The 25566-nt window shown below is 35.5% G+C and overlaps 1 protein-coding gene across 3 annotated transcripts in view; it reads left to right on the forward strand.

Moving 5' to 3' along the window:
- Nucleotides 1–25566, forward strand: part of PPP1R12A (protein phosphatase 1 regulatory subunit 12A) — a 149590-nt gene that overhangs the window by 33110 nt on the left and 90914 nt on the right. For all 3 annotated transcript variants that reach the window (XM_060165131.1, XM_060165132.1, XM_060165133.1), the window contains exon 2: nt 24848–24978. In XM_060165131.1, coding sequence (XP_060021114.1) covers nt 24848–24978 — 131 coding nt within the window. The remainder of the gene's footprint in view (nt 1–24847; nt 24979–25566) is intronic.

The raw sequence follows: 25566 nt of genomic DNA on the forward strand, positions 1-25566 counted from the left end.
ACTGATATTGGACACATATTGTTTGTTGTACAGAATACATTTAGTCTCCTTAGCCTGATCTGCAAGGCCAGCCACAGTCTGCCCCTCTTTTTTTTTTTTTTTTTTAATGCGGTATGCGGGCCTCTCACTGTTGTGGCCTCCCCTGTTGCGGAGCACAGGCTCCGGACTTGCAGGCTCAGTGGCCATGGCTCACAGGCCCAGCCACTCTGCCGCTCGTGGGATCTTCCCGGACCGGGGCACAAACCCGTGACCCCTGCATCAGCAGGCGGACTCTCAACCACTGTACCACCAGGGAAGCCCATCTCCCCCTCTTATCTCCACTTAATTCTGCCTCATCACCTATCATCTCTTGCACTTTATGGTGAAAATGCGTGCACAGCATTTATAGAGAAAATGCGTGCACAGCAACGAAGAGTCAACGCAGCCAAAAATAAAAATAAATAAATAAATTTATTTTTTAAAAAACAAAAAGATTTCCATCTGTATTAGACATGACTGCTCCACTGAGCTTTACACACTAAGTTTCGTGAAATGAACTTCTACTTTCCCTGTCTTCGCTCTTGAATTCTTGAAAATTAAAATCACAATGTAAGTTATCACGATATCTTATTATTCTAAAGACATGAGCATGCAATGTTGTAAGTAAAATATAAGTAATGTAAAAGTGAACTGTTATCTCAGGGTCTTTGCTCGTTTTCTTAGGGTGACTATTTTTTCCAGGAGCTCTGAAATGATCAGCACTAGTTGCATCACATGATTGTTCTCTTAATCACCCCTATGCAAGGAAAACATTGCCAATAACATATATTAGTTCCCCGTTTTTCAACAGTTGTCAGTTTTGATGTTACTTGGTTAGGTCTGTCCTCTGCGTAATTTCTCTAATCATTTTTTTTCTCATTGGAAACTTTATGACCTAAACAATAACTAGAAAATAAGCATTATTCATGGAACTGGAACAGATGTTGCAGAATGCACACGCTTAAGCACAAGTACTTTTATTTTACTTAGAAGTCCTCATATAGTTTCTATGTACTCTTTTTTTTTTCTCTTCAGGTTTTTATTAGTTATCTCTTATTTACATATTAGTGTATATAAGCCAATCCCAATCTCCCAATTCATCCTTCTGCCACCATCCCCACCCCACTTTCCCCCCTTGCTGTCCATATGTTTGTTCTCTACATCTGTGTCTCTATTTCTACCTTTCAAACTGGTTCATCTGTACCATTTTTCTAGATTCCACATATATGTGTTAATATATGATGTTTGTTTTTCTGACTTACGTCACTCTGTATGACTATTTCTGGGTCCATCCATGTCTCTACAAATGACCCAATTTCGTTCCTTTTTATTGCAGAGTAATATTCCATTGTATAAATGCACCACATCTTTATCCATTTGTCTGTCAGTGGACATTTAGCTTGCTTCCATGACCTGGCTATTGTAAGTAGTGCTGCAGTGAACATTGGAGTGCATGTGTCTTTTGGAATTACGGTTTTCTCTGGTTATATGCCCAGTAGTGGGATTGCTGGATCATATGGTAATTCTATTTTTAGATTTTTAAGGAACCTCTATACTGTTCTCCATAGTGGCTGTATCAATTTACATTCCCACCAACAGTGCAGTAGGGTTCCCTTTTCTCCACACCCTCTCCAGCGTTTGTTGTTTATAGATTTTCTGAAGATGCCCATTCTGACTGGTGTGAGGTGATACCTCATTGTAGTTTTGATTTGCATTTCTCTGATAATTAGTGATGTTGAGCAGCTTTTCACGTGCCTCTTGGCCATCTGTATGTCTTCTTTGGTGAAATGTCTATTTAGGTCTCTGCCCATTGTTTGATTGGGTTGTTTATTTTTTAAATATTAAGCTGCATGAGCTGTTTATATATTTTGGAGATTAATCCTTTGTCCATTGATTCGTTTGCAAATAGTTTCTCCCATTCTGAGGGTTGTCTTTTCATCTTGTTTATAGATTCCTTTCCTGTGCAAAAGCTTTTACATTTCATTAGGTCCCGTTTGTTTATTTTTGTTTTTATTTTCATTAGTCTAGGAGGTGGGTCAAAAAAGATCTTGCTGTGATTTATGTCAAAGAGTGTTCTTCCTATGTTTTCCTCTAACAGTTTTATAGTGTCCAGTCTTACGTTTAGGTCTATAATCCATTTGGAGTTTATTTTTATATATGGTGTTAGGGAGTGTTCTAATTTCATTATTTTACATGTAGTGGTCCAGTTTTCCCAGCACCATTTATTGAAGAGACTGTCTTTTCTGCGTTGTATATCCTTGTCTCCTTTGTCATAGATTAGTTGACCATAGGTGTGTGGGTTTGTCTCTGGGCTTTCTGTCCTGTTCCATTGATCTATATTTCTGTTTTTGCACCAGTACCATATTGTCTTGATTAATGTAGCTTTGCAGTATAATCTGAAGTCAGGGAGTCTGATTCCTCCAGCTCCGTTTTTTTCCCTCAAGATTACTTTGGCTATTCGGGGTCTTTTGTATCTCCATACAAATTTTAAGATTTTTTGTTCTAGTTCTGTAAAAAATGCCATTGGTAATTTGATAGGGATTGCATTGAATCTGTAGATTGCTTTGGGTAGTATAGTCATTTTCACAACATTGATTCTTCCAATCCAAGAACATGGTATATCTCTCCATCTGTTTGTGTCATATTTGATTTTTTTCATCAGTGTCTTATAGTTTTCTGAGTACAGGTCTTTTACCTCCTAGGTAGGTTTATTCCTAGGGATTTTATTCTTGTTGTTACAGTGGTGAATGGGATTGTTTCCTTAATTTCTCTTTCTGATCTTTCATTGTTAGTATATAGGAATGCAAGAGATTTCTGTGTATTAATTTTGTATCCTGTAACTTTACCAAATGCATTGATTAACTCTAGTAGTTTTCTGGTGGCATCTTTAAGACTCTATGTATAGTATCATGTCATCTGCCAACGGTGACAGTTTTACTTCTTCTTTTCCAGTTTGTATTCGTTTTATTTCCTTTTCTTCTCTGATTGCCATGGCTAGGACTTCCAAAACTATGTTGAATAATAGTGGCGAGAGTGGACATCCTTGTCTTGTTCCGGATCTCAGAGGAAATGCTTTCAGTTTTTCACCATTGAGAATGGTGTTTGCTGTGGGTTTGTCGTATATGGCCTTTATTATGTTGAGGTAGGTTCCCTCTATGCCTGCTTTCTGGAGGCTTTTTATCATAAATGGGTGTTGAATTTTGTCAAAAGCTTTTTCTGCATCTATTGACATGATCATGTGGTTTTTATTCTTCAATTTGTTAATATGGTGTATCACATTGATTTGCGTATATTGAAGAATCCTTGCATCTCTGGAATAAACCCCACTTGATCATGGGGTATGATCCTTTTAATGTGCTGTTGGATTCTGTTTGCTAGTATTTTGTTGAGGATTTTTGCATCTATATTCATCAGTCATATTGTTCTATAATTTTCTTTTTTTCTGCTATCTTTGTCTGGTCTTCGTATCAGCTTGATGGTGGCCTCATAGAATGAGTCTGGGAGTGTTCCTTCCTCTGCAGTTTCTTGGAAGGGTTTGAGAAGGGTGGATGTTAGCTCCTCTAAATGTTTGATAGAATTCACGTGTGAAGCCATCTGGTCCTGGACTTTTGTTTGTTGGAAGATTTTTAATCACAGTTTCAATTTCATTTCTTGTGATTCTGTGTCTTTTGGTTGGGGCATTTAATCCATTCTTGTGTTCATGCTTTCTATTTCTTCCCGGTTCTTGGAAGGTTATACCTTTCTAAGAACTTATCCATTTCTTCCAGGTTATCCATTTTATTGGCATAGAGTTGCTTGTAGTAGTCTCTTATGCTTTGTATTTCTGGAGTGTCTGTTGTAACTTCTCATTTTTCATTTCTGATTTTTTTGATTTGAGTCCTCTCCCTCTTTTTCTTGATGAGTCTGGGTATTGGTTTATCAATTTTGTTTATCTTCTCAAAGAACCAGCTTTTAGTTTTATTGATCTTTGCCAGTATTTTCTTTGTTCCTATTTCATTTATTTCTGCTCTGATCTTCATGATTTCTTTCCTTCTACTAACTTTGGGGTTTTTTTTGTTCTTCTTTCTTAGGAGTAAGGTTAGATTGTTTATTTGAGATTTTTCTTATATTGCTATGAACTTCCCTCTTAGAACTGCTTTTGGTGCATCCCATAGGTTTTGGATCGTGTTTTCGTTGTCATTTGTTTCTAGGTATTTTTTGATTTCCTCTTTGATTTCTTCAGTGATCTCTTGGTTATTTAGTAATGTATTGTTTAGCCTCCATGTGTTTGTGTTTTTTACGTTGTTTTCCCTGTAATTCATTTCTAATCTCATAGCATTGCGGTCGGAAAAGGTGCTTGATATGATTTCAGTTTTCTTACATTTACCAAGGCTTGATTTTTGACCCAAGATGTGATCTATCCTGCAGAATGTTCCTTGTGTGCTTGAGAAGAAAGTGCAATCTGCTGTTTGGGGATGCAGTGTCCTATAAATAGCAATTAAATCTGTCTGGTCTGTTGGGTCATTTAAAGCTTCTGTTACCTTATTAATTTTCTGTCTGGATGATCTGTCCATTGGTGTTAGTGGGGTGTTAAAGTCCCCTACTATTATTGTGTTACTGTCGATTTCTCCTTTCATGGTTGTTAGCAGTTGCCTTATGTATTGAGGTGCTCCTATGTTGGGTGCATATGTATTTTTAATTGTTATATCTTCTTCTTGGATTGATCCCTTGATCATTATGTAGTGGCCCTCCTTATCTCTTGTAACAGTCTTTATTTTTTTAAGTCTATTTTATCTGATACAAGTATTGCTACTCCAGCTTTCTTTTAATTTCCATTTGCATGGAGTATCTTTTTCCATCCCTTCACTTTCAGTCTGTATGTGTCCCTAGGTCTGAAGTGGGTCTCTTGTAGACAGCATATATATGGGTCTTTTTTTTGTATCCATTCAGCCAGTCTGTGTCTTTTGGTTGGGGCATTTAATCCATTTACATTCAGGGTTATTATCGATATGTATGTTCCTATGACCATTTTCTTAATTGTTTTGGGTTTGTTTTTGTGGGCCTTTTTCTTCCTTTTGTTTCCCACCTAGAGAAGTTTCTTTAGCATTTGTTGTAAAGCTGGTTTGGTGGTGCTGAATTCTCTTAGCTTTTGCTTGTTTGTAAAGCTTTTGCTTTTTCTGTCGAATCTGAATGAGATCCTTACCAGGTAGAGTAATCTTGGTTGTAGGTTCTTCCCTTTCACTTTAAATCACTTTAATATATCACTTTAAATATATCGTGCCACTCCCTTCTGACTTGTAGAGTTTCTGCTGAGAAATCAGCTGTTAACCTTATGGGAATTCCCTTGTATGTTATTTGTCGTTTTTTCCTTGTTGCTTTTAATAATTTTTCTTTGTCTTTAATTTTTGTCAGTTTGATTACTATGTGTCTCGGCATGTGTCTCCTTGGGTTTATCCTGCCTGGGACTCTCTGCACTTCCTGGACTTGGGTGGCTCTTTCCTTTCCCATGTTAAGGAAGCTTTTGACTATAATCTCTTCAGATATTTTCTTGGGTCCTTTCTGTCTCTGCTCTCTTTCTGGGACACCTATAATGCGAATGTTGGTGCATTTAATGTTGTCCCAGAGGTCTCTTAGGCTGTCTTCATTTCTTTTCATTGTTTTTTCTTTATTCTGTGCCACGACAGTGAATTCCACCACTGTCTTCCAGGTCAATTGTCCATTCTTCTGCCTCAGTTATTCTGCTACTGATTCTTTCTAGTGTATTTTTCATTTCAGTTATTGTATTGTTCATCTCTGTTTGTTCTTTAATTCTTCTAGTCGTTTGTTCTTCTAGGTCTTTGTTAAACATTTCTTGTATCTTCTCGATCTTTGCCTACATTCTTTTTCCGAGGTCATGGATCATCTTCCCTATCATTATTCTTAATTCTTTTTTCTGGAAGTTTGCCTATCTTCACTTCGCTTAGTTGTTTTTCTGGGGTTTTATGTTGTTCCTTCGTCTGGTACATAGTCCTCTGCCTTTTCCTCTTGTCTGTCTTTCTGTGAATGTGGTTTTTGTTCCGCAGGCTGCAGGATTGTAGTTCTTGCTTCTGCTGCCTGCCCTCTGGTGGATGAGGCTATGTAAGAGGCTTGTACAAGCTTCCTGATGGGAGGGACTGGTGGTGAGTAGAGCTGGGTGTTGCTCTGGTGGGCATAGCTCAGTAAAACTTTAATCCACTTGTGTGCTGATGGGTGGAACTGAGTTCCCTCCCTGTCGGTTGTAGGCAACGCAGCACTGGCACCTACAGGCTCTTTGGTGGGGCTAATGGCGGACTCTTGGAGGGCTCACGCCAAGGAGTACTTCCCAGAACTTCTGCTGCCAGTGTCCTTGTCCCCATGATGAGCCACAGCCCCTCCCCCTACAGGAGACCCTCCAACACTAGCAGGTAGGTCTGGTTCAGTCTCCTATGGGGTCACTGCTCCTTCCCCTTGGGTCCTGCTGCACACAAAGTCTGATCCTCTGGGAATTCCTCCTCCTGTTGCCAGACCCCCAGGTTAGGAAGCCTGATGTGGGGCTCAGAACCTTCGCTCCAGTGAGTGGACATCTGTGGTATAATTGTTCTCTAGTTTGTGAATCACCCACCCAGCGGTTATGGGATTTGGTTTTATTGTGATTGTGCCCCTCCTACCATCTCATTGCTGCTTCTCCTTTGTCTTTGGATGTGGGATATCTTTTTTGGTGAGTTCCAGCGTCGATGATTGTTCAGTAGTTAGTTGTGATGCCAGTGCTCTTGCAGGAGGGAGTGATTGCACATCCTTCTACTCTGCCATCTTGAACCAATCTCCCTATATACTCTTATTTTAGGCTCAGTTTTTTTTTAATGTTTCGCAAATTAAGAGCTACAAATTAAGATGAAGATAGGATGCTATCATGTAGTTTCAGGAGGTGACAGATGGAAGCAATATAGAAAGCAGAAAACCTATTAAAAGCAAACGATTCCCAAAAAGCATGTTAGGTATCATTTTAGCTGCATACACTACTGTCCAGAAGGACAGTGTTATATAACATCAAGAGTTTAATAGTTGACACCGTAATGAGTTAATGGACAGAAATGAAATTGCATCTTTTTGTATGTGTTTAAAAATGATAAAGGAGGGCTTCCCTGGTGGCGCAGTGGTTGAGAGTCCGCCTGCCGATGCAGGGGACACGAGTTCGTGCCCCGGTCTGGGAAGATCCCACATGCCGCAGAGCAGCTGGGCCCGTGAGCCATGGCCGCTGAGCCTGCGCGTCCAGAGCCTGTTCTCGGCAATGGGAGAGGCCACAGCAGTGAGAGGCCCACGTACCGGAAAAAAAAAAAAAAAAAGACAGAGGAATGTGTAACAGACTTTAGGAGGGTTTCCATTAAAAGTTGCTTATTTTTTAAGGAATTTTCTGTGAGTTATATATACTTTTTATATATTTCAGCTTTGTGAATTTGATCGTAATGTTTTGCAGGAACACTTTGGGGATTATCTGTAACAATATATTTAAGTGAAACTAGAGCAAAAAATAAGAACCCTCTCATGGTAGTTTAGTACCTGTATTTCATGTATTTTAAGGTTATTAGATTTGACTGTTGCCTAGGCATTTCTATCCATGGGAATCCCAAAGCCTTATATGGTCAAGACTTAGCTTTTAGACTTTCAGTGAAATGCAAGGCACCACTCCAAAAAAAGAAAAAGAAAAAAAAAAAAAACTAGCTGGCTTTCACTTTGTCTTCAGTGCTCTCTTCTTGGCTGCCTTTATTACCACAGCAGCTAAATTACTAGGAACCTTATGTGCATTGGGAGTCTGTCTTACACAAAAAAGGAATTGCTTTTGTGGCAGTAGTTTTATGCTAGAATGCTAATGTTATTTTTAACAAAACATTACATGATATTGGTTATATAATTTGATTTTTCTAAAAGGAAACTTAAAAATAAGACGGTTTATTTTATCTGACCCTTAGATGAGGGGAAGGGATCATATCTGCATATGGTACAATTAAGAAGTGCAAGTTTCACTAAAGGCAGGCGTTAGGGTAAGTGAAAGTGAAATTATTAATTGTTTGGAGTCTTTCCTACCTTGGAACTCCTGGTACCTGATTAGGGGACACAGGTGAAAAAAGTGTAAACATTCAGGAGCAGCAGTGATCACCACCACAGGGCCGCTAAAACAATAAGTTATTTCTATCCTGGTATGATCTTATTCAGCTCTAGTCATCTTTCTGCTTTGAAGAATGTGATTTTTCTGAGTGATCTGTGTCGCTCAATTGTACCTTTAACTGCAAGATAGTTTAATACTTTGTAGATACTAAAATTCTTAGTTATAGATTTTTCGTGTAGGAAAAGGGACGGTATTATTCCCCCTAACATAAGAAGATTGCAAAATGTGTTTTAACTTATCCACTGTAGTAAGTCAGATATGACATGGAAAAATTAATTTCTGATACAGTCATCTACAGGTAACAAAGAATCAGCAACCTATTTCTGAGTCCTACACTGAAGCTAAATCCTACTGTTTCCTCCATTCAGCGTTTGATTACTGCCTAATGTAGTCTATGCTCTGAATACATAATGGAGTCCTTGCCTTTAAGAGCTCCCAGTAGTGGAAGCAGAAGGAGAGGAAAATGAATGCAGAAATAGTACATATGGGTAGATAATTATCACACAGTGTTCTAAGTGTGTTAGGAGAGGTGTGTTCACAGTGTTACAGAAGATGGAAGAAGAGAATGATTTAATTCTAGCTACATGAACATAGGCTGGAAAAGTTGTCAGAAATAAAGGATTAAGATGGTTAAAAGAAGTCTAAATTGAGGAGCAACCTATAAGGTCTAGCAGTGCCTCAGCCATTACTCGTAGGTTCCCTTTGTCTTCTTCACGAGAAATCCCAAACTGCCTTAGTTAATTCGTATGATCAGAAAGAATTGAATTTTTATTACCAGGTTACTTTTCTTGGCAACTGAACTCAACCCCTTCCTCCTGCCAACCTGCTTTTTTTGTGATGGAGCATGAGCGTGCTTTGTAGGGTTTTTAGCACTGTGTTTTGTTTTATCTAAAGATCCTTTGTCACATCTGTCTTAGCAGAGTTTTGTAGCTTTTGTCTTTCTGGCAGAGATGCGTATGTGTGTCAACGTCTTCTAGGTAGCTGGAGAACCATCCCCAAAGGTGAAAATCTCATTTGTAATGTGTTGAGTTAGCCATGTTAATTATTGATTGTTTAGTATAAACAACAACAACAGAAAACCTTTCAGAAGTTTCTTGATTCCATGCAGTTATTGGTACACAAAATCTGCATACAAGGTTTTTCCGTTAGAGGTGAAAAATAGTGTAAAATTATGAAATTAGTTCATTCTGTGAGAGAGACTAGGAATTCACAGTGCAGTGGTACACTTGTTTGTTATATTACATTGTATGTATGGAACAATGGTTCCCAGACTGTCTGCTTTAACTTGGACATAAAAATAGAGTTTGGGGCTTCCCTGGTGGTGCAGTGATTGAGAGTCCACCTGCCGTTGCAGGGGACACGGGTTCGTGCCCCGGTCCGGGAAGATCTCACATGCTGCAGAGCGGCTAGACCCCGTGAGCCATGGCCGCTGAACCTGCGCTTCCGGAGCCTGTGCTCCACAACGGGAGAGGCCACAACAGTGAGAGGCCCGCGTACTGCAAAAAAAAAAAAAAAAAAAAAAAAAATTTGGTGATAAAAATAGATGTCAGTGGGAAAAGAGACTTGTTGACAAGTTCTGCAGTAAAGAAATCTGTTTAATCCAGTATTTCCTAAATTTAATTATTTTTAAGAACCTTTTATTAAAGACCATTTATTAACCTTTTCATTTTAGTAATTTCATGGCAACAGTTTGGGAAATACTACAGTAAATTTTTGTGATGAATTGCATTCAGAAGGGCTGCATGCTGACAGTTGTTTCAGGAGGCAAATTGAAAATTTACGTATTTTTATTTCTGCCTTATTACTTTCTCTTTTGACTAGTTATTTACATTTGAAGGAATGTCAAAACTCCATAATCTGTAAATGTAAAATACTGGCATCTTTTTATAACAGTCTTGGGAAAATGATCAAACGAATGAATTATGCAGTAGAAAATTATACATATCCTTTTCCCTCAATACAAAGGAATGTATAAAAGCTGACTTTAATTCTTGCTATTCATATGCCCTCCATCCTCAAAAATAAATATTGAAAGAGTAATAATTTTTATTGTTTATTAGGATAGCTCTGGTTAGTTAGAAGGTTATTTTCTTTTATATCAAATACGTTTTTACTCATCAAACATGAGTACTGGTACATTATCAGGTGATTGTTATTTATTCTGAAGTTATAATTTCAGATTGTTTGGCATATTCAAGAAATGGAGCGTGGTCCATTGTGATTAGAGCTTTGAATTTGTGGAATTAGAGTGATAGGTCTAAATTTAGATAATAACTTGAAGGACTAACTTACCACATTTAAGAGAAGTGGAAATACAGGAGAAAAGACAGATTAGAGATTAAGTAGAGAAGGGAACAGGATATTTGGATACACACAAACGGAAGCAATGAAAACTGATATAAATGCCTTCAACATTCATCAGTAATCCAGCAATGTAGCTGTTATTTATCACCACATAATAAATTACCCCTAAACTTAAAATGTCAAACATTTATTACCAAATTTTCTATGGTTAAGGAATTTGGATGTAGTTTATCTAGGTACTTCGATTGACTTCAAGTCGTCTGAAGGCTTAACTTGCGGGGGGTGGGGGGAAGGCGGGGAAGGATCCACTTCAAAGCTCATTATTGGCAGGTCTTACTTCCTTGCCACATGGGCCTCTTAATAAGACTGCTTCTTGACACTGCAATTGAGTTTTCCCAAGTTGTGAGCAATTTGGGAGAGGGCAAGAGAGGGTTCATGCCAAGATGGAATCTACGATCTTTTAATAGCCTAGTCTTAAAAGTGACGTACCATTACTTCTACCTCATTCCGTTTATTAGAAGCAAGTTACTCAGTCTGGTCCACACTCAAGGGGAGGAGTTTACACAAGGATGTAAACTTGATGAGGATGAGGCAGGAATCATTGCTATTTTAGAGGCTACTTACACAAGCATCAAATTAAAATAATTTTTGTGGTATTTTACATTCCTCAACTTATATTAGTAAATACTTAATTCATTCGTTCCTATTTACTATGCCTTGCTCCCTAGGAACTGTTTATTTCTCCTTTTCTTACTGTTCAGCAGAGTACTTGAAAATCATTTATAGCTTCACCTTTTTTTTTCTCTCTTCTCTCCATTTGAATGTTTGGTGCTCCTCTTATTTTGTGACTTGGAAGTATTAACTCCTGCTCCCTTAAGTCTTCCATTAATGGTTCCAGAAATGCAGACTAGCTTGGTAGGCTAAAATGGAAAATAATATTTGGTTAAAATAACCAAATAAGATTTTTTTTTCAATTTTTTCCGTCAGGACCGAGACTCATATATTCTTAACTTCATCCTTGATATTTTTTGCCAAAGCATGTCTGAAAATAGCAGAACAGCTACCAGGTTCTCAACGTTTGTTAGACATATCTTTGCTCTTTCGTTTCTGAAAAGGATGTAGAAATATAACTCCAAGGCTTAGATTGCCTTTTCCCTAATTTTTTCCACCCATTCATGTCATGGTATATCAAAAAATTTGCCTTTCCCTTCCCAAACCTCTCCCTTTCCCCTGAATTTGATATTTTTAATATATAGAAATATATATATTTCAATTTTTAACATATAGTTTTAATTCTTGAGGTTTTAGAAAAGGTATACTGAAATAATCCATGTATACTGGAATGAGGAGAATTTTAGAGAGGTTTTATTGTTTTGTAATTTTATCTATATATATGTTTATTTCTGATTAGACTGAATTTATTGCAGGAAGTGTTTGGCTCTTTTTTTAACTTTAAGAAATGTGCTATATGCTGAAAAAAAAAGTAATAATAGCTGCTCAGTGGATGTTGATTATCCATAACTAACCATTATTCATTTAGGAAACATTATTTTAGAATCTCTGTGCAAATTATTTGATATACTTTTATTTAAAAGGACATATTACGTACACTATTTTAATTAAAATGTGTAAAATTCAGTTTTGCTTTAATTTGCCAAAAGAAAAAAACCTGAATACTGAAATAATGGTTAAATTTTAGATAAATTTTCTTTATAACTACAGAGTATTTCCTTAAATATTCCTTTAAGATTAAGAAAACAGGCTATGCATAATATCAATACATTGCAATAGGATTTTTTATGAACCACGTTCCAGTTTTAGAAAGATCATACTACACATTAGGAAAGATTAGGAAATCAGTACTCATTCGTTTTTGCTCTTCTCTCCCCAATCTTGTTTTGTTAACTGTATTAATATTTCTACCTTGTTAGAATTTATAATATTTACATTATTTTTGATTCACTTGTTATGAGTTTTGACCACTGTGTCTTGATTTCTGAATTTATTTTAATTGGCTGAATTTTTTGTTAAATAGGGTTTATCTTCTTACCTTTTGATATCGTGTTTTCTTCATTTGTGTTGTTAAGTAGCACCAAAATATGGGGCATTTCCTTTAGTTTGTCAAGTTGCATTTTCTTCCACACTGCTTTCTCTACCTGAATTTTTCTCTTACTTACATACCTATGTATATTTTAAATTTTTATTTTATTTTTTCTTTCCCTTTATTTTGTCTCTCCTTTATTAAATTCTCATAGCTCTCCAGGTTTGACATAGGCTTTTCTGATCATATTTTACATATGCTGTTTGTGCCTTGTTTATTTCTCTAGCTTCAGTTACTGGGGATATCAGTGGTTCTCAATCTAGTGTGTTTTTACGGTTTAGATGGCGAGCCTTTTTAAAGTGGAAATTCCTTAACGCCATTCTCAGATATTCTGATTTCTCCTCTCTTTCTCCTAAATCTAGGTTAAGTTCTCTAGTAAAGTCCATAGTATTTATCATGCCTCTTGTTATTGTTTGTTTAGTTATCTTTCTTGCTTGCTGGACTGTGTAAGCTTTATGAGTATAGAAATCTGGTTTATATCCTTCCCCAGTGTATTCCTAGCAGCTGGCATGGTATCTTGCTGTAGTGGGCACTTAATAAATATTTATTGAATTAGTGAAGAGTCTGTGCTATTTATTGACCACTTATTTTGCTGAGCACTGAAGAAATTCATCAAGAAACAGATAGCTAACAACTATGTGATTTTCTTTTTTGTTTTGGAAAACCATAAGAATTTTATGTCCTTTAAGGTTTTTGGAAAATAACTCAATGACTTTGACTTCTGTTAATTAACATTTTGGCATATAGAGGCATACCTCGGAGATATTGCAGGTTCGGTTCCAGGCCACCGCAGTAAAGTGAATATCCAAATACAGCAAGTCACATGAATTCTTGGGTTTCCTAGTACCTATAATAGTTATATTTACACTATATTGTAGTCTGTTAAGTGTGAAATAGCATTATGTCTTTAAAAGAGTGTACATACCTTAATTTGAAAATACGTTATTGCTAAAAATGCAATCATCTGAGCCTTCAGCAAGTCATAATCTTTTTGCAATATTAACATCAAAGATAACTGATCACAGACCATCATAACAAATATAATAATAATTAAAAAGTTTGGAATATTCGGAGAACTACCAAAATGTGACACAGAGACACAGAGTAAGGAAATGCTGTGTAAAAATTGCACTGATAGACTTGCTTGACCTAGAGTTGCCACAGACTTTCAGATTGTAAAAAAAAAAAAAAAAAAAAAAAAAAATGCAGTATCTGCAATGTAAGAAAATTCAGTATCTGTGAAGCACAATAAAATGAGGTATACATGTATTCTTCCAGAGTCTTGAAAAGGAATATCAATGAAGAGAATTGAATCGTATTATACATACTCCCTTGTAACCTGTTGTTGTTGTTGTATTTAATTGAATTGCATAAAACAGTATGTAAAAGCTTTTATTACTTCCCCTGAAATTAAATTATTTTCTTATTGGTATATATTCATTGATTAAACACCTCTAGGTCAGTGTGTGATCATGTCTGATAAAGGAATTCAACAAGGAAAACAGCTACCTGTAGCTGGCTTTCTATCTCCAGAGCTCAGACAGTAATGAAACCTGGCAAAGGATTTATTATGTATAAAAAGATTTCTTTAACTCATCTCTACTCACATACCCACTTTTCTTTTATTAATGCTATTTTGCTTTTATTTTTTAGGAGGTGAACTATTTTTTTTTTATTGGAGTAAAATTGCTTTACAACGTTTTGTTAGTTTCTGCTGTACAATGAAGTGAATCAGCTATATGTATAACCTATATCCCCTCCCTCTTGGACCTCCCTCCCCCACCTCCAATCCCACCCATCTAGGTCGTTGCAGAGCACCGAGCTGAGCTCCCTGTGATGTCTGTTTTACACATGGTAGTGTATTTACGTCAAACCTAATCTCCCAATTCGTCCCACCCTCCCCTTCCCGCCCTGTGTCCACATGTCTTTTCTCTATGTCTACGTCTCTATTCCTGCCCTACAGATAGGTTCATCTGTACCATTTTTCTAGATTCCACATATATGCGTTAATATATGGTATTTGTTTCTCTCTTTCTGGCTTACTTCACTCTGTATGACTGTCTCTAGGTCCATCACATCTCTATAAATGACCCAATTTTGTTTATTTTTATGGCTGAGTAATATTCCATTGTGTATATGTACCACATCTTCTTTATCCATTCATCTGTCGTTGAGCATTTAGGTTGTTTCCATGTCCTGGCTATTGTAAATAGTGCTGCAGTGAACATTGGGATACATGTGTCCTTTTGAATTACAGTTTTCTTGGGGTATATGCCCAGTAGTGGGATTGCTGGGTGATATGGTAGTTCTATTTGTAGTTTTTTAAGGAACCTCCATACTGTTCTCCATAGTGGCTGTATCAATTTACATTCCCACCAACAGTGCAAAAGGGTTCCCTTTTCTCCACACCCTCTCCAGCATTTATTGTTTCTGGATTTTTTGATGATGGCCATTCTGACAGGCGTGAGGTGATACCTCATCATAGTTTTGATTTGCATTTCTCTAATAATTAGTGATTTGGGGGCTTCCCTGGTGGTGCTGTGGTTAAGAATCCGCCTGCCAGTGAAGGGGACATGGGTTCGAGCCCTGGTCCGGGAAGATCCTGCATGCCGTGGAGCAACTAAGCCCGTGCGCCACAGTTACTGAGCCTGTGCTCTAGAGCCCACAAGCCACAACTACTGAGCCCGCATGCCACAACTACTGGAGCCCGTGCTCTGCAACAAGAGAAGCCACTGCAATGAGAAGCCCGCACACTGCACTCACTGCAACTAGAGAAAGCCTGTGCACAGCAACAAAGACCCAACGCAATCAATCAATCAATTAATTAATCAAAAATAATCAATCAATTAATCAATTCAATTAATAATCAATCAATTAATTAATTAATTTAAAAATAATCAGTGATGTTGAGCATCTTTTCGTGTGCCTCTTGGCCATGTGTATGTCTTCTTTGGTGAAATGTCTATTTAGATCTTCTCCCCATTTTTGGATTGGGTTGTTTGCTTTTTTGATATTGAGCTCTATGAGCTGTTTGTATATTTTGGAGATTAATCCTTTGTCCCTTGCTTCATTTGCAAATATTTTTTCCCATTCTGAGGGTTGTCTTTCTGTCTTGTTTATGGTTTCCTTTGCTGTGCAAAAGCTTTGAAGTTTCATTAGGTCCCATTTATTTTTTTTTTTTATTTTCATCACTATAGGAGGTGGGTCAAAAAAGAGCTTGCTATGATTTATGTCAAAGAGTGTTTTTCCTGTGTTTTCCTCTAAGAGTTTTATAGTGTCTGGTCTTACATTTAGGCCTTTAATCCATTTGGAGTTTATTTTTGTGTATGGTGTTAAGTAGTGTTCTAATTTCATTCTTTTACATGTCGCTGTCCAGTTTTCCCAGCACTGATGCTATGTTGCTTTTAAATTGCTTAGTATTTTTCTTTATCTGCTTATCTTATTTTCCTAAGTAGATTATAAGCATCCTGAGAACAGTACTACATGATCAATTGTTTTAGTCCATTAAGAAAAATTTGCTGAGTAGCACTGTTAGGTATTGTGGGATATATAAGACAATTTCTATTCTTAAGAGATTATAATCCAGTAGTGAGAAAAGACTGGAACACATGAAACAGTAATAAAGGCAGCATGTCTTATACAGTACTTAGTAGAGTTTAATGTACACATACACTAGGTCATAAGCACCTGCTCATTAAGGAGAGGTTTGCATTTTATTTTGATTCATTTTACATGTATTTATTATGGACTTGTTATATGACAGGCAGCGTGCATAAAGGAAACAAAAAGAATATACTCTCTACTGCTGGTCCTTGTATCCACCAAAGTGGCTGGCTCATTGCTTTATATATAGTAGGCAGTCCATAAAAGTTATTTGTCAAAGAATGATCCTGACGTTTAACATTTTTATATCCATAAGGATTCTAAACTCTAGAAGTAATATTCTTCCCTTACTGAGTCATCAAATAAAAGTCTTTGGCCTCTAAAATCTAGGTTTGACTTACTACTTTATAGATCTTTATCAATAAAGGAAATAACAGCTGTGTAATAAGAGTAGATAAAGGGTGTGTTTTAATCTTGGAATAATTATGGTTTCCAGTTTTTGGCATTCTTATTCAAATACTTAGTACTTGTTAGATGAAGTATGAATGTTTACGCAATGTGTCGATTATAGTTGGCCGTCCTCTACATCCAAGGATTCAACTAACCAAGAGTTGAAAATAGTCCACAAAAAAATTCCAGAAAGTTCCAAAAAGCAAAAGTTGAAATTGCAGCAAGCTTTCAACTCTTTTTTTTTTTTTTTTGCGGTACGCGGGCCTCTCACCGTTGTGGCCTCTCCCTGGAGCACAGGCTCTGGATGCGCAGGCCCAGCGGCCGTGGCTCATGGGCCTAGCCGCTCCGCGGCATGTGGGATCTTCCCGGACCGGGGCACGACCCGTGTCCTATTCGTGCCCCTGCATCGGCAGGCAGACTCTTAACCACTGCGCCGCCAGGGAAGCCCAGCTTTCAACTCTTTACATAACATTTACATTGTATTTACAACCGTTTACATTGTATTAGGTATTTTAAGTAATCTAGAGATGATTTAAAGTATACAGGAGGATGTACGTAGGTTATAATCAAATACTACCCCATTTTATATAAGGGACTCGAGCATCCACAGATTTTGGTATCTGCAGGGAGTACTGGAACCAGTCTCCCACAGATACCAATGACTTTTCCCCTCGAAATTTTTTCTCAAAAGAGTTTTTTCAGATTTTTGTTATAGTCTTTTTGCCTTGTCCAGTTCATTCAATCCACAAAGATAAATTGGATCTTCTCCTTGTCAGGCATTGTGTCTCCTATGGATACTATATATATTATGTAAGTGAATTTTTCTTAATCCCAATAGAGAATTTCCCATGGTTTAGCCATTGTGTATAATCTGTGTTTTGAATTTTATTCTTCCAATCATTTTTATCATTTGAACATATGATTTATTGTAAGGCCAGGTCTTTATTTTTATGTCTAGAGATCCTACCTGCTTATAAGAAATAAGAAAGGCAAAAAAAAAAAAATCATTGAACTAAAATGCAGTGCTGAACTTACTTGTTTTCATTATTAAATATAATAGATGATCTCCTAAGATTGTACATGCTCATTTATTTGCCAGTCTCAATGCAAGACCAAGGTATTTATCGATATTTTTTATTGTTTAGTATGGGAATGCTGCTCGGAGTTCTTCATTATTTTTCTTGTATAAACTACACCTGTGATTCCTCCTTTGATATGTCCAAGTTTTCTTTAAAATAGAACAAAAACTTGTTTGGACATCTCCAGTTTACTTCCTCTTTACACATACTCACTGACATCTGTGTCACCCTGAATGCTTAGGGCATGGACTATTTTCTGGTATATCTACAAATTTCTGTTCCTATCAGTTGAGTAGAACTGAGTTTTCCTTGCTAAGAGTCATAAAGAGTTGTTTCAAGGAAGTAGAAATTGTTTTAGAGAACTTCTGTATTCAGATTAATTTGTCTTTTACCTTTCAGTAATTAACTGTGTTAGTAATGATTAGGTGCAAATTGTAAGCATTTCATCTAATTGACTATAATTATATTTTCACCTAAGTTGGTATAATTACATTTATACAACTAAATCTTTTCCTTTGTTTTACTCTCTTGTGTTGTATGTAATTTGTATGAATGAGCTTATTTAAAACTTCTACATGTAAAAGTTTGTTGGAAGGAGGTTTGATCCCTAAAATTTTCTTTTTTTTTTTTTTTTCCCTAAAATTTTCTTAATGCATCTTTTAAAATTTAATCATCCTCTTAGAAATCATTAGTAGATAGGACTTTTACCAAAAGTGGTACTACAAAGAATATTTGACAAGTCTCCACCATTTAACTTTGTTTTGTAATTTTAAAGGGATGAAATAGTAAGTTTTAGATGAGAATTGAAAAAGAAAAAGATTTTAATGGGGGATGATTGAACATTTGGATTATGTATTGATATAAACATAATAGTACCTACTATTCGACAGATACTACTCTAAGTGATTTATATATTAATTCATATACCTCTCATAGTAAACTTTTGAAGTAGGTACTATTGTTGTCCTCATTTTCCAGAGGAAATTGTGGCACACAGGATGTTATATAATAGGCCCAACAACAACCATCCTACTGGCAGAACTGGGTTAATCCCAGACAATCTGGCTCTAGAGTCTGTTCATGAAAAGGAATATAACAGTGTTAGAATTTATTTCAAATGCTGTTTATTTTGTAATTGTGATTTTACTCAATTGAATTGAATGGTTGCTAAACACATTTGTTTTTATCTCTTCTAGGAATGAAATTTAATGATTTTTCAACTCCACGTGCCTCACCCAGAATCTGTCTTTAAGGCATGGACTCTGTCTTCTTAGAGCCAACTTTGTGTAGCCCCTTTATAATTCAATTCTTTGTTATTAGACTTTTGAGCTTTTTCCTAAACATGAGTGGGGAACAAAGGTTGTCCTTGCGCTAACTTGCTGAGAAAAATAACTAGGCCCCCTTTTCAATAAAAACAGATGTTTTATGTACTTGAACTAGTTTATTGAGATAGTTTATAGTTCAAGTTGACAAAGCTGCCTGTACCTGGGATTAAATGACAAAAGTGTCTTCACACAATCATCTGTTACTGGTAATGGCTCGGAATATGTATTTAAGAAAAACTCAAGATAAATCATGTCAGATAAGATTTTAGAAGTATATTTGAGTCACTCTGTTTCTTTCCATATATGGCTTAATAGACTGACCATATTTAGTCAGATATTTCAAGTCAGCAAGTCATGTATCTCTTAATGTGCTGCATGTGTTAGCTTTTGATTCTCTTAGCAACAATATTTTCATGGGCATGTCTGCCAGTTTGTTGTGTATGCTTTGTAAATATTCAGGAGAACACTGAACAATTTACAACACAAACTTAAGATTCCTTTATAATATATGTTTTACAATGATGTTTTTGGCATTTAATTTATATTTAAACATTTCAAAAACTTACTACATTTAAACAAAATAAAGGCCCAAGCACATTTAACATTAACTGCTTTAGTTATTTTAGGTATTAACTGCTTTTAGGTATTTGATGTTTCTTAAGTTATACTGACTTAAAAACAAACATTTAAAATCAAAATCAGCAACATTTCATTTACTGGGGAATAGCTATTCCTATATGTTAATTTTTTCAAAGAGCCAGGGCAGTCACCTTCTTAAAATGGAGAAACTTTAAAAATTAACCATTTGTTCTGAGGATCTTTTATCTTCACTGTCAAAGAATTACTCATAAGATGGCAAATAAGACTCTGTTCTGAATCCTGCCCTACCTTTATCCTCCCCATATGTGATTTTGCATCTTCATATACCAGGAAGTGTTTGTTACTTGTTCATATGTTAAGTTCAGGTGTAGAGCCTCCTCCAGGAAGTATTACCTGACTACAACCATTCTTCTTTAGTTCTTCTCTACTTGGCTTCCATGGTAAGAAGTGTACAGCCATATAACTATATTTATCATATTCATTTTGATATTTTTATTTACTTGTGTATTTGTCTTCCATACTAGATGATGAGCTTCTTGAGAACTCTCTGTAACTGACTGAATAAAATACCACAAATGTCTTTGTCCTCCAAGTAGAATATACTGATTATAATTTAATTTTAACCTTTCTCTTACTATTTTCATAGAAATCACTTCTCTACATTCTTTCCCTGAGTGATTTTAGGTCCCATTATTTTAATTATTACCTTAATGCAGGTAATTCCCAAATAGATATTTTTATCCCACATTCATTTTTAAGCTCTAGATCTGCATATTCAGGTGGCTACTGGATATGCATCGTTAGATAAGTATACAGACACCTATAATCAATTCAGCATATCCAAAACTAAAGTTATCTTTCTTCCTCCAACCTGCTTTTCGAATGTGTGGTATTTGTTTTCCTGAATGACCTCTCCCTGTCCCTCGCCCTTCATATCCAATCTTTAATTAAGCCTTGTACATTTTCTCCCAGATTTCTCTTAATATCCATTCTGAGTAACTGGTGTTGCTCAGTTCAGGCTCTTCTCTCTTCATACCACTTCCAGTAATCTTTCTGAAATACTGATCTGATCATGTCACCCCTCTGCTTTTAAACTCTGAATAGGTTTTTCAAACATCAACTACCTGAAATTCTACAGTGTTTTCTCCTACTTACTCCTACTGCTGAATTGAGCCACTATTACTGATGGGAGTGTAGCAGGTTTTCTTGATGAGTAGGATTAGAAAGTAGGTTGAAAACCACCTCTAATGTCAAATCCTGTCATCTTTGCGTTATGTTCAGATTTTTTTACCTGCAATACATTCAGACCTCTTACCACCTAGCCTTATTCTGTTTTATAACTTGCAGATACTATCTACCACTGGATGACTTTCTGTTCATTTATTTCATACATTGTTTAAGTCATAGTGCATCTGCTCAGTGAAGTTCCTTCTAGTTGAATTGCAAATTGAACAACAACTATGTAATCTTCAAAACCTTGCTCAAATGTATTCTCCTTTATGGACTGTCTTAATCACAAGATCTCTTTATGTTCCCAAAGATATTTTAGTACTTTCTACCCACTGCTCTTATACCCTTACGTTGTTGTTTATGGACTAGCCTCCTATACTATGTGATCTTTTCCCTTCATTGTATTTCTAGGGCCTTAGCATATATAATTTTTAGCATATATAATATGAGGAATAGCCAGAGAAATTAGGGATACTTAGCCTATAAAAGAATATGTGAGAATTTGGGCATATTTGATACATGGAGCCTCGGGAGGCAGGGGATAGAAATTAAAGGAAGACATGTTTTAGCATGTGCAATTTAGAGAAAGATAAAGTATTTTATACTGGAGATAATATACAGTAGGCTTTTAATACATGGTAGCCTATTTTTTTCTTTTTCTTTTTTTTAAATGAGGTATAATTTGCATACAATGAAGTACACAGCATATAATTCAGTGAATTTTTACATATATGTACGCCTATGTAAAAAATCAGAAAGGTAGGGAACATTTCCAGTCTTCCAAAAAGCTCCCTCGTGCCCCTCCTATTATTTCCCCACAAATTTACCAGGATTCTGAGCTTTATAACCAGGGATTAGTTTTGCCTGGAAATTTACAGTTTGTATCCTTTGTGTCTACTTTTTTTCGCTCATGTATTATGTCTGCAGGGATTATCCATGTTGTTGAAGGTAGCATTAGTTTGTTCTTTTTGTTTGTTGTTCTTCTTTCATTGATGTATAGGATTCTATTACATGAGTAGACTCTCCCCATATATACATACATCCCACCCCATTTATTTATCAATTCTATATAACTTCAGTAGATACTGTCAAGTGGTTTTCTGAAGGGGTTATATGAACTTTACACTTTATCAGCAATTAGTTTTTTCTCCATATCCATACAGTAGATTTAATATTTTTCATTTAAGAATCAAGGCTTAGATTTTCTTTTTATGTAAACACTGCCTATTCATTGTACACATTTTGAAAATAAAGAAAAATTTAAAGAATAAAAATTATTCATAGTCACACAACCAATGATAATGACTATTAACTTATATATTCTTCTAGTCTTTTGTGTAGATTTTAAAGTAAAATTAGAATCATATTAGGCAAACTGATTTGTATCCTTTTTAAAAAACTAAATATATTGTGAGCATTTCCCATATATATTATAATTTCTTGTTTTAATGTTTTTCTCCATTTTTTAAAAACAGTAATCATATTTGTATTAGAAAACATTTATCAGGTAGAGTTTTATATTTTTATATCAATGATAAAATCAGAATACTGTTTTGGAGCGTGTAGGAATTAAAAGAGGTTGAGAGAGAGGAGAATACAAATTAATATCTTTTCTCAAGGAAAATTAATGCTTAAACTTATAAATAGATGTAATATTATTTCAAGCCACTGTGAGTCATTAGCTATCTCAAATAACATTTTATAAACTACTTCATAATACAGTAGAATTTTGATGTTTCTTGTTATTAGATAGCTGTGGTTCTCAAATCTCTCCTACCCTTTAACCACTGCTCCTTGAAAAACACAGTTCTTTTCCCAAGCAGTATATACTTAAACTTTATATGAATGTTGTTTATATATACTCATTTACCATTTGCTATGTGTAAAGTACTGTTTGGGCACTTTGGGATCTTGCCTTCAGATTGCCTGTAACTTGTTCCAAAGGGAAGAATCATGGATATATAAGAATGTTAAATATGTTAGGGAATTTTAGAGATATGTAACCCACATATGTAACCCACATATGTAATCCTCCACTTGAAAGACAGAGCCCCAAAAGTTTAAATTACTTGTTCACAGCTATAAAATCTGTGGCAGAGCCAGAACTAGAGCCTACAGCCAAACACTTGTCAGTGTTTTTCCACTTTAGGCGTAAAGTACTTTGTCCTTAGTGCTTTTCTTGACACCAACTTTGTCATTTTTTCCCCCCTAGGAAAAAGCTACTAAAACTGTTTTCTTTTGCTTCTGTGATAGATAAAGGAAAATTGGTTTTATTTATACAGCAAGCACTTATTAAGTGCCTAGAGTGTATGATATCCTGTTTCAGAGACTGCAAAATAGGTGAGAAATAGTTGCTGAAATAGGAACATCTGTGGATATGGTGTTAAGTGTGGAAGGAGCTTATTTTTTGGAATCTGAACATTTGTGATAGAATCTCAGCTCTATCATTTCCCATCTCTGTGGCTTATTCAGGCTACTTGATCTCTTTGAATCTTAGCTTTCTTGTTCATTTATTCATTTATTGAGCCCCTACCACATGCAAAGAATGGTGAAAGGTGCTGGGGATACAGCAAAATTCCCATTCTCATGAGGGATTTTGTGAGGATAATATATACAAATCAGTAAACTAGATAAAGCACCAATCATACTACTTGGCACAAAGTAAGCATTGAAAAAAGTTCCCTTCTTATTTACTATAGGCTGCGGTTCTCAAAATTTTTCATCTTAGGACCCCTTTATACTCTTAAAAATTATGAAGGACTTCAAAGAGCTTTGTTTCTGTGGGTTGTATATATTAATACAGTACTAGAGGGTAAAACAGAGGACTCTATATATTCATTAATTCATTTTTAAATGAATTAAAGCAATACTTTACCCATGTTATATAAATGGCATTTTTTAATTAAAATAACTAATTCATTTACTCCTGAAAGCTTGAATTTTATCATTGGCAACAAATACTGTTAGTTTTTTTTGACAGACTTTGTTCATTTTCAAGAAAATTTCTGCCAACATCCAAGTTAGACTAACTATAGTTTGCCATTTAAGTAAAAATATATTCCATAATGGCCTATATGGGAAAAGAATTTTTAAAAAAGAGTGGATATATGTATATGTATAACAGATTCACTTTGCTGTACACCTGAAACTAACACAGCATTGTAAGTCAACTATACCCCAATAAAAAATTTTTTTAAAAATGATGTTCCATGGAAAAAGTGGCTAGATCGGCTTGCAAATTAATTGCACAAGTGTTTTTCCTCAGGGCAGTCATTATATTTGGAAGAAATGCTTTATGCATGCTTCCTGTCTTATTCCACAGAGTATTTAAAAGATGTATATTCAAGAGTCAAAATTTAATAAAATTTATAGTTTTTACTGCATTGTCAAGGACATTCATAAGTAAAAATAGCTTGGGAAAGAAAAAAAACCTGTGAGTGCAGAGTGGTGAATACAAGGACAGTAAAGTGCTGTGGGGTGTTTTTTTTTGGTTTTTTTGCCACTGCCTTGATTTATTCTTAGACAGAAACATATTTACCACTAGTGCTTTTGCATCCTCAAGTGCACATGTCAACACAGTGAAAAGGGGAAATACCATCTTAGTATTATTTTGAAAATAGTTTTGACCTTGTCACCTCCCTGAAGGGATCCCACTCCCTGAACAGACCACAGTTTGGGAACCACTGCTATAGAGGATATTATTGGTACTTAATTATAATGTTTTGATTGTTTCCATGTTGACATGTACTTGTTTTCCTCAAGTTGGCATAAAATGTCTAGTCACATACAGTATTGTTATATGGGTATCTAAGCAAGGACTATTAAAATTTAGGTAGTACCATTGGCCTACTTCATAGCAGTACAATCAAGATGGCAAGAGACTACCTTATAGAAAATATGTTATAAAAGCTTCAAAATAGGAATTTTATTCTATTGATGTGTTGTTGGGAGTATTGATTCAAAATTTTTCTAATCCTGCTTTCTGTTTTGTTTTTAGGCTTGCATTGATGACAATGTTGATATGGTGAAGTTTCTGGTAGAAAATGGAGCAAATATTAATCAACCTGATAATGAAGGCTGGATACCACTACATGCAGCTGCTTCTTGTGGATATCTTGATATTGCAGAGTAAGCTAGTTCTGTGTTTGTTTTTATCCAAATACTATTTAGAGACTTGAGATTTTATAGAAATTGTTGTTATAGATAAGTGAGTGAACTCTTATATTACCTTAATTCATAAAAATTATTCTTCCCAGGAAAGAGAATAAGTAGATCATGGGAATCCAAATATTGTCTCTTGGTGTGAGATCATCTTCTTGTCTCCCTACCATCTTTGACTTTTGGTACTTTGAATTGATATGAGTAATTGTACACATTCTCCAGCCCCATCTCCTTTTCTTTTGAGTATATGTATTGTCAAATGATTCAAGGTTAATATTTAGCAATCTAGTATATCCCTATGTAATCATGAATTGTTAGGGGAAATTAACAATTCTGAATTAGGTTACTTTGCTAAAGAAAGAATATGATACATAATTCTCCTTATTCAGTATATTCTTAGTTTTTATTAAGATTGTTTTCTAAAAACATGAAAATTTATTGAAAAATAGTCATTGTATTCTTAAATACCTTTAATAGGGGAGTACTTTCTGAGAAAATTTGATTCTTGAAAAATTTAACAAGGAAGTATACATATCCTGACAAAATAATTTTTTC

This window comes from Lagenorhynchus albirostris, chromosome 11 (assembly GCF_949774975.1).
Source record: "Lagenorhynchus albirostris chromosome 11, mLagAlb1.1, whole genome shotgun sequence".
NCBI lineage: Eukaryota > Metazoa > Chordata > Mammalia > Artiodactyla > Delphinidae > Lagenorhynchus > Lagenorhynchus albirostris.